This window comes from Ascidia mentula, chromosome 9 (assembly GCF_947561715.1).
Source record: "Ascidia mentula chromosome 9, kaAscMent1.1, whole genome shotgun sequence".
In the NCBI taxonomy this organism is placed as follows: Eukaryota; Metazoa; Chordata; class Ascidiacea; order Phlebobranchia; family Ascidiidae; genus Ascidia; species Ascidia mentula.
The window spans coordinates 7396106-7406183 of NC_138574.1; the positions used below are offsets into that span (position 1 = coordinate 7396106).

Genomic DNA, 10078 nt, shown 5'->3' on the forward strand with positions numbered 1-10078 from the left:
CAAGTATTGCTAGTAACAGTATAGGTATACAGCAAACACAGCCACAGGCCGTGTTAAACCGCTACAACCATAAACTATGGGACAGTTAAATATAAAAAATCTGAGATGCATTAATATAGTTACTGAAATAAAATTAGGTTAGATTGCGTTCCAAAGTACCACCACTAATTTCTATAAAGTGCACCAAAAACATCGTGTGCACAGAAAAATCTTGCTGATGGATATCTGTTTGAAGAATAAATAATGTAATAGATGCCCAGTTTGTGATTGAAAATTCAAGTCGAAAAAAATTACCAAAACGACTTCTATGCGTGGTTAACGATGAATAATGGAATAGTTTGTTTGGCCCCTTTAAAGTCGGAAAGTGTCTGCTGCCAGAAGACGTGGTTTATCGTTTGTCAGGCGTTTAAATTAAATTTATCTTGTACGTGATGCGATTTACAATTTTGATGTTGTGTATGGTATCAAATAAGATACATCAGTTGTAAATTGCCTACTGCAATACGTTGCTTGTATTTTTCAGCAAACGAGCTTTATGTAACAAGGTCAGTATATCAAGCAACTGATACACGTCTCCAAAAGTGCAGTATTTTTTTGATTCATGATAGCAACACGCGTGCTTTAAACTTTAAAGCGTATCACTTTACGCCATTTTGTTTTGTTTACAGCATATGAGCTTTAAAAGGTCAGAGTGAATGTTGTTTATAAATGATTGCAAAAAATTGGACATGAGAAGTCACCTGTCTATTGCTGCAAACTGCACAAAAACAAATTTTCAATCGGAAAACTATTTAAAGGAAAATACACCAGAACATAATGATGCAGGGCCATCATGCGCTGCACGATCAGATAAATATGAAACTGCGTCCAATAATACTCTTTCTTTATATTCAAATGACAAAAGAAATTTTCAGCAACCTCTAGACAGATATCTTGCCGAATCGGAAGATGAACTTGCGTTTGAGGACGGAGATGATGGTGTAGTATTTGATGGGGACGACGACAGCGAATCGTTGGTCGAATTTGATTTTTCCAGATCCTTCCCCTCCTTTAGCACAGGACACGACCAGCCAGAAACAGTAAACGTAGCATGCTTAAACCAACCTGCTTCGCCCAACCGCACAAAAAAATTCAGCGATGGTAGTTTTCTGGAAAATACGCACATTGGGCTCAATGATTCCGGCATTGGTTCTCCGCACACAAATTTTGGCAACAAAAAGAAATTTGATGAGTCGTTTTCGTCGAGCACCGATTCCAACAACGTAAGCAATGATGCATTGCTTTCCCTCTTTTCAAATGAGTCAAGCTTTGACGATAAAGGTAAATAGTAACCTTGTTCTACCATGCCAACAAGCGTCATAAAAATTTAAATTAGGTTAGAGCTGTATATTTGGAAAAAATCACTTGTATGATGATCTTGAATTGACTATCGCCCAGTATTAACCTAATTTGGAGTGAAAACTTTTTGAAAAATATGGTTTTAACATATATAGATATTTTTCTTTTATGACTAAAAAACTTCTAATGACCTCCGATTGCTGTGCACACACGTGTTTAAATTTGCAAAAGTGACATTACATTTATTATTTATTAGTACATAGTGTGAAAAATATATGTCTTTGAACAACCGTTAGCGATTTGCCTGTGGTGGCTCGTACATAAGTAAGACCTTATTTTATAAATATTTTATAAACCAGTATTTTAAAACATGAAGGATGTTTGCAAATGTCAGTTATTGCGGAGATCGTGCTTGCACATCGATGTTTATATCCTGTCGTTGCTACAAATGATATACAGACGAAACAGGACTTTGATACACTTAAATCTCCGATAAAAGAGATCGCGACTAAATGTAGTTCAAAGGCATCCGGTTGACGCGAATGATTACAAAGACAATTTACTTCCGCTCCTTTTCTTTTTACTTTTTGACCTTACACACCACTGGGTTTAAGTATCTGGTATGTGGATAGCAAATAATTATTTTTGAATTGCATTACCGATCTCAAATTTATGGTTTCTGTGTTTAACTGAACATTGATGCAAATATTCGCGTGTGCATTTTGGAAAAAATGAGAATCGTTTCATTTTTAAGTGATAGAACTTGTAAACAGCCGCGTCAACAGTTGAACACTGTGGAGCATATTAAGTGTATACAACAAAGTAGTGCTATAATCTCTAGTAATGAAGTACTGGATGTTATGTGTTTTCTTTGTAAGTGGAAGACGTGTGTAGAGATGATTCACTTTCGTTGCTCATTCTAATTTTCTTGCAGCGGAAATACAAAAGTGTACGGGATGCGACTCACACATCTTCGACCGTTACATTTTGAAAGTTCAGGAAAAACCATGGCATGCAAGTTGCCTTAAGTGCGTGGAATGCGGATGCCAATTGACTGACAAATGCTTTTCCCGAGGAAATGTAGTGTATTGCAAAGATGACTTTTTCAGGTAACGTGTTGCTTACTTGGCGTACCGCTTCAAAACAATTATAAACAGGTAATTTCAGAAATATTTATTTAGGCAACACGGAACAAAATGTGCCGCGTGTGACCAGGGAATTCCACCAACCGAAATTGTGCGCCGAGCCCAGAACAATGTATATCATTTAGAATGTTTTCAATGCTTTATGTGTGAACAGGAGTTAGGCACCGGCGACCAATTTTACCTTCTTGATGATAATCGCCTTGTATGCAAAAAAGATTACGAGCAAGCGAAAACAAGAGGTAAGATAGAAAAGAGACATTATTTTTTTTGCAACTCACTGACTAACTAAAATGTATTTTGAAAATGTATTTACAACATTACAACGAAGTTTACTTCATGTTGCGGCTTTTGACCTTGATTGACCACCTCTTCCAATCGCTTATTTCCCAACGGTGTAGTTGTGGACTATGCGGTCAATCAATAATTCGCGCTGCTTATCCGGATTTGACCATTGGCTGTTGAGAAACACTGCGTTGAACGATTTAGCACTCAACAGCTTTGATCCATGAATCGATAGCGGTTAGCGATTAAACGCCCAAGAAATAGAGCATCTTACACGCTTGACTTATTTCGCAACCATATGGTGCAAAACGTTTAGTGGGACTGCGACCAGTCAGCCAGTATTATAACTTGTGATTGTATATCCAACGAGTAAACATTAAACGTACACAGTTTATTTTTCCTGTTCTCTATTTTGTGTATCTTTTTTTAATCACTGCATTTAACTGCAGAGTTTTGTCACTTAATTGTTGTTGAGGGGTAGTGGACCTCCGCCACAAATTCTGCAATCCCGGTGTACAGTAAATAGCGGAAACCGGACGCTCTGTATAACTGCCAAATTATCCCCGCAACTTACAACTTGTTTAAAAATGTACTAAACTAATTAGGGCATTGAAGGCATTGTCTGGGATAAAAAACAACGTAATTAAACTTGTAACATCATCTTTTGCGAGCTGTTCCCAAAACTCGTGCCATTATTAGATTTACTTACTTTTGTGTTTTAAAGATTTGGATGTTGACAGCGGCTTGAAAAGACCCCGCACTACTATAACAGCAAAACAATTGGAAACGCTCAAATTGGCTTACAATCAAAGTCCTAAACCTGCTCGGCACGTAAGAGAGCAATTAAGCTCTGAAACAGGATTGGATATGAGGGTTGTTCAGGTAGGAAAATAGTATGTCGTCGATTAAAAATATATAAAGCAACATGTCGTACCTCGCTAATTTAAAGTTTTCTGAAATGCATCGCATTTGTTTTATTTTGTAGGTTTGGTTTCAAAATCGAAGGGCTAAGGAAAAGCGTTTAAAAAAGGACAACAATAGACAAAGATGGGGCGATTATTTCCGAGATGATAGCCAGATCAACTTTCTGACCAACTCAAGTGCCATGAACTCACAAAGGAACCCCCATTTGCCCACAAAAAGACAAACATCAACCAATGCGATTTTAAGTGGCGCCCACAAAAAAAATGAGAACCGCAGTTACGGTGTGCCTAATCAAGGTTAAACTAATATAACATGAAATATTTTTATACTTTCGGATGCCAAATTGTATTTTATTGTTTGTTTTGGTTTTAGATGTCTTTAACACTGTCCCGAAGTTACCAAGTCCTGTATGTCAGTATACAAATGACGGGGAGTTCAATGCTGATCGTCCGCGTTCCTTAGGAAATGGATGCTACTTGAAAAATACGGATCTTCAAATAAACCATTGTATCTTTTCTCATCAAGGCAATTTGCAAGAGAAGACTTCGTTGGGTGAACTAAAACAAACTAAACCTTGCCTCGAATCAACTCAAACGCTGAACAACAACCAAACCAAAGAAAGTCTAACTGAAAAAGAGTATTTTAAAATGAGTGAAAATGAAGGTTTGTTTTGTTTTTCATCCACCAATGGTTTGAACATTTCTGAAAAAAATGAAGCAAAAAGTTTCGTAGCGGACGAAATTAGCTCCAAAAGTTGCGCTCAGTCGCAACTTAGCGATGCTTCATCGAGTCCCTGTTCCTGGTTTGGTGATCTTGAACATGTCCAAAACTTTCAGTAGTTGGTTATTGCAACTTTCCTCCACTGTTGTTGATCGTGCAAATTGTTCCCTTCAATCCCTTCCTATTCATTCCATAGTTTGTGTACTTTCATTTTTCATTATGTATAAACAAATCTTTATGAACTAATGTCCTCCAAAGAGTTCTTGAGCTTGTTTCTGGTTTTGGACGCCGTTAGACGTATCTTAGCTGCAGGCAGGGTTGTCATAAAATTTGACCGAAAAATAAAGTCAACCAGAAAACAAACTGTATGATTGAAAGAAAAGCATTTAAACATCATTTAAGATTTTGCGTTGCAGAAAACATATAAACTTTCTGCGTTACATGAAAAAATAAAAATTGCTTGGAATCCAATCAGTGGCGAAAAAGATGATCCTGGTGGTATTAAAAATTACTTTAGCTTCTTTGTTTTTTATTAAACTTTAAATCTGATTTTTAAGATAAAAACGTTTAAAAAAAGTGAAAATTTTGAATCAGTGCAATTGTAAAATAACACCAGTAAAAAATAAATATTCTTTATTTATGGAATAATGACTGAAACTTTCTGCGAAGGCATCTCTGTTTAGTGCCGAACTTCACTCTGAAACGGGCTCCAAAATTGACAAATTGTCTGGTGAAATTTCCTTTGATAAAAAACGAAACAAATTTTCACCACACCGGGATTTGAACCCTTGTTAGCCTGGCCACAATGGCAGCATCGGTCTAGACTCTAGAGTATCCGACTCGTATACCTAATATATTAATAATTTTCTAGAGCAGTGTTTTCGAACAGGTAGTACAGCATTCCCGGTTGTATGTGTGTACCTCTTGGTTGTTTTAGGTTCAGTCCGTGTTTTATCATGAAAGTTTATTGTGCTTTACTTGTCGGATGCACGACAGATGGGGTTTCAGCTACGCTTGGTCGTAAGTTAAAATTTTAAGCCAAACGCCAAGTTTGTGCATTCTTTTGTTTCACACATATGTAGGCCTACACATTTGCGCTAAAGTATTCATGGCGTCAGATCAAAAATAAGAAACGGGCACTGTACGTTTTTAACTCGCTTTGTCACATTGGACATGTCTTTCGATAGATTTAAGTTTCATATGGTGAAAATGCGACGGAAATCGCCATTATATTTGACGCCAATTATACTTGGGATAAACCTTTCCACCGATGCCACAAGGGATTGGATAAGGTTAGTGATTTTACGCTACGACTCAAAAACTTTGAAGTACTTAAATGATTGGTTTAGGCCTTTTCGCGTGGGTACGATCAATCGAGGAACCAGTGTTTAATGTGGTCTTAGCAGAAAAGTAAAACGTAATTGTTACATAAGTTTGTCGTCGATTAAAAGAGGCTTAATTGTAATACAGCTAACTGATTGGGATTATAATCAAATTACAGGGGCCAGCAAGCAGTTCAAACCTCAACAATAATATTAAACAAGCTTTTTAAATAAACAAACGCTTCATGAGGGAGAACCGTTATTGTAGGAAGTGCTATCCATCGACAACATTCACGTGTCACGAATAGAATCCCTGATGCGAAAAAGCTTGCTGAGTTCTCTAACCTCAAAGACTTGCCCCTGCTTCGTTTGGAAGGAGGAACTGTGACGATACTAACCGGAGCCAACGTTCCCGCAGCCTTCCAGTGTATAAGTGCTGAACCAGGGACGCCTTGTGCTCATTGGCCCCGCACTTAGTTGCTCTGCAAGAAGCGAAGCAAATGTCCATGACCTGAAGGCTGCACAGGTAATGTTCCGACAGCAGGTATAGTATTTGTGGAAGAGAGCGACTTTCGCGACGGGACATTAGTTTTCAACATACCCACATCAAGGAAAGATCGAATGGCATATGACATGACAAAGGTATCGGTAAAGCATCTAGATGGACATTTTGAGCTCCCTTTACGCTGGAGACCTGGAATCGAGAAGTTGCCCCCCAGCCGCCAGATGGTGGAAAAGTTCCTTGACGATTGTTCAACAACGACGTTCTGCAAAAAGGATATGTAGACACTATGCAGATGTACATATCCAAAGGCTACGCCAAAGAAATTCCTGACAACAAGGTCGTGACAGACAATCGCATCTGGACCAGCTAATCAGATGATAATTTCGATTGACAAAGTATCTCTCCAACGACCAGTGCGTTTTGGAGTCAGTCCCTGAAAATGATCGATTGGCCTGTAGCCGAGGATGCAGTCTAACTTTCGAGCAGGCCGCACACGCATAAAGGAATTCTTTCAGCTGTCAGTTCATTTTACGACCCTCTTGGCTTTGTATCTCCCGTGTTTCTGAGGGCTAAGTTATTGCTGCATGGGTTGTGCAAATTGCGCGCATCTTCGGCCGGCTTATACACTGATAGACTATTAGTAAGGGTGTAAGGGATCTGATGTATCGGCCTGACTATGTACATGCGTTTGTGTAGTTTGTAATCTGACCGTTCCTGATATTAAATACTTCCTTAACCAATATTTTATACATGTATCTTGTGATAATGTGAGAATATAACTAAAATGTTAAAAAGATTCAAAACTATTACCTTAAATAAAAAAACTTAATCCTACATAGTAGTAGTATAGTATCAGATCATACCGATCAGCTGACAACAAAAAGATCCCTAGTTTTAACAACTTTTTTTTCAAGATTGTGGAGATAAATACATGTGCCAATGTTTACAGTGCAGCAAAGTATCATGCAATGAAATATTAAAAAAGCAGCACAGGAAAGAAAAGCGTAGTGGAGCACAACAATTGGTTAAATACTGTACATGAGAAATAGTGTAAAATTTTGACAGACATCCATTCCACCACGGTTGACCATTTTTTTGTGCGAATAGAAATGTTATAGCTGAATGGGTAGATGGTTCATGTATAGTATTATTGCCATTGGTACAAAATGTCTTGATGAATCATTATTCCTTCAGAAGCAATAATTAGAAGGTATTAACAATAATCTAAATAGTAAGTAGTGAAAAACCACGAGAAAAAAGTGTTGTGTGACAGCTTGGAGAGATGTCACAAGATAATGATAATGTTTTGTCCAATGGCCTACTCTGTCCAATATCTGCTCCTTTAGTTCATTCAAGCCGAAGAAATGCTGAACATAAATTTGAAGGCCGTTCCTCTGTATTTCTATGGAAAAGAGTTTCTTCGTTGGGAAATGCCCTTCTCGAACTCTGTCCTGCGTAACAGGAAAGATACTTTTACACCGGGTCACAAAGTTTTTTCCAAACTTGATCCACATATAAGCCTACGTAACATAGAAATCTGTGCGAATATGAAAGTTACGATTTCGGGTAGTATTTCAAGTCAAATATAGAACCAAAAATAACAGGTAGTTGCCCTGTTCGCACCTAACCATTAAAATTCGTTCAGATTTCTATTCTAAAAAGGCTTATATGTGAATCAAGTTTGGAAAAAACTTTGTGACCCGGTGTAGTAGTATTTTCCGCGTAACAGAGTTAATTGTGTGCAATGGGTCATGCATGGGTGCAAGTGTTTTGGATGAATGAGCGCAAATGAACAGGATGTTGCCAGAGCGATTTTCAGCGTGTTTAGGGCAGTTTTACTATGGTTTCCAGGGTAATTAGTCAGGCAGTAAATTGGTGCTGTTAAACAAAAATGTTAAAGTAGTTATCTCGAATAAAATTTTGACCAGAGTTTCTAGCTAAACATGTAGCTGAAAAACTACCAAAATATTGAGGTGGATTTTGTGGAAAAATGAGTCACAGAAAGTATGCTCAATTTGTGATTTTCTGTTAGTCCAGACCCTTGTCTAGAAATTCTGGTCAAAATTTTATTCGAGATAACTACTTTAACCGCTCCCCTAGGGGCATTTTACCCTCCCTGTTGGACATTATTTTGGCTAAAAAAGCAAAAAAAAGTTTAGGTTTGTTTTGTGAAAAAATGAATCACAGAAAGTACCCTCCATTTGCAACAAAGTTAAGTCACTAACCCTCCTCTGCACAATGCATTTAGAATTAGATGTATTGTAACTGTTTTTGGGCTGCTGTTACCAGGTGCACGAAGGCAAATGACCTCTAAAACTCAATTTTTAGGATTTAATTGTGAGTTACGGCCTTAAAGTGCATATGACACGGCCATGACAACTTTGCGTAAAACTAAAGGTACATCCACAACAAACATATATCCAAAGTTTTACGGTTCTGCGTCAACTAAAAAATGTAGAAAACTGCACTAAAAGTAACGGCGACCAAAAATCGTAAACCTTTTGCGGTGAGGAGAAAAGGACATTACACAAGGCGCTTGCGTCGAAAAAATACATTGTTTAGATAGGAGAAGGCGCCTTCTTTGCAGATATCGAATAGTTTCAAACATAGGAAAATCCACAGATTACGTTACCTTAAAGGTCAGGACAGGGTTTTGCATCACACAAAAATATGTCATTGTGACGTCACAAACCAAAGGCTTATTTGTCCCTAATTAACGGAAGACCATAGGGTATAGCAGAAACAACATTACTCTGTACTTCGATAAGACGGGAATGGTGCGTTTCTTTGCTATGTGACATCACATGACGCCATTTTGAATGTGATGTCATAATTTTAACCTACCCTTTGTGTTAAATTTAATTTGACGATTCCAACATTTCTAGTTACGAACTATATTGCGAAAAATACATTAGTGGTTGATCATAATTGCTGTAACAACAATAACACCCTGTCCCAGTAACTGGTTTATTATTACACAACTAAATAAGACATAATAGGTCGAACAGCGGCCATTTGTCTAGAGCGTAAATTAACATAAAAATCCGTTTATTGCACTTGTTCACTTTTTGTCCCCTGTTTAATGCAATATTATGCTAAACCTGTTTTACAATGTTTTCCATTCCTACGCATAAGGCTTGCTGCCAGCACTCGCGCACGACCGAAGCGCCTTCTATGACGTCACTCAACAATATCTCGCATCGCACGATTTCGTTCGCAGCGGCAAAAGTGCGACTTTGATCAGCTGTATCTCAGAAACCAGTCGCCGTATCAAGCTACTTTTTTCGCCAAAAATGTTCTAAAGTTATGAACATATCTTAGTTTGATTATTAACATGTTTTATTTTTACGTGTCATATGCACTTTAAGTCAAAGTATCGTTCTTCCAAAACAGTAGCGGCGGTATAGCGGCCATTGTTCGCCTTGCTGGTTGGTTTCTGTAAGTTTGTCATACTTTGCAGAAATTAACTGTATGTAATTATTTTGTCGCATGACAATTATTTATAATACAGAATATTTGCTTGTCATGCAAAAGATTTGCTTGTGAGCGCGTGTTTACTGAAGTAGTATTTAGGAACATAACTCACGGCTGTTTAAATCTTTAGGACATACCGTATTTTACGGACCATAAGGCGCACCCGACCATAAGGCGCACTGTCAATAAATTGCTTTGATTAGTTTTTTTGTTCATACATAAGGCGCACCGGGCTATAGAACGCAACGTATTTTAAGGAGTATGGGTTACCGTATAAAGCTCATTAAACAAAAACTTGTTACGTAATAAATGTAAGCAAGTCACAATAGTATGAATATCACAGTTGCTAGTTGCTTTTACCGTAGTTT

General features: G+C 37.7%; 1 protein-coding gene across 1 annotated transcript; it reads left to right on the forward strand.

The window, feature by feature from the left end:
- The first annotated feature begins 728 nt into the window (after positions 1 to 728).
- LOC145914484 (uncharacterized) lies at positions 729 to 4528 on the forward strand. Its single transcript, XM_083002309.1, has 6 exons — positions 729 to 1320; positions 2273 to 2447; positions 2520 to 2722; positions 3490 to 3647; positions 3751 to 3985; positions 4062 to 4528. The coding sequence occupies exons 1-6, from the start codon at positions 729 to 731 to the stop codon at positions 4526 to 4528; spliced, it is 1830 nt and encodes a 609-aa protein (XP_082858435.1).
- The last annotated feature ends 5550 nt before the right edge of the window (positions 4529 to 10078 follow it).

Excerpts from the sequence above, each read along its gene's own strand:
- LOC145914484 (XM_083002309.1), top strand. The coding sequence starts at position 729 with ATGAGAAGTCACCTGTCTATTGCTGCAAACTGCACAAAAACAAATTTT. Across the intron at positions 1,321-2,272 it reads GTCAAGCTTTGACGATAAAG|CGGAAATACAAAAGTGTACG; the intron begins GTAAATAGTAAC and ends ATTTTCTTGCAG. Across the intron at positions 3,986-4,061 it reads TTACGGTGTGCCTAATCAAG|ATGTCTTTAACACTGTCCCG; the intron begins GTTAAACTAATA and ends TTTTGGTTTTAG.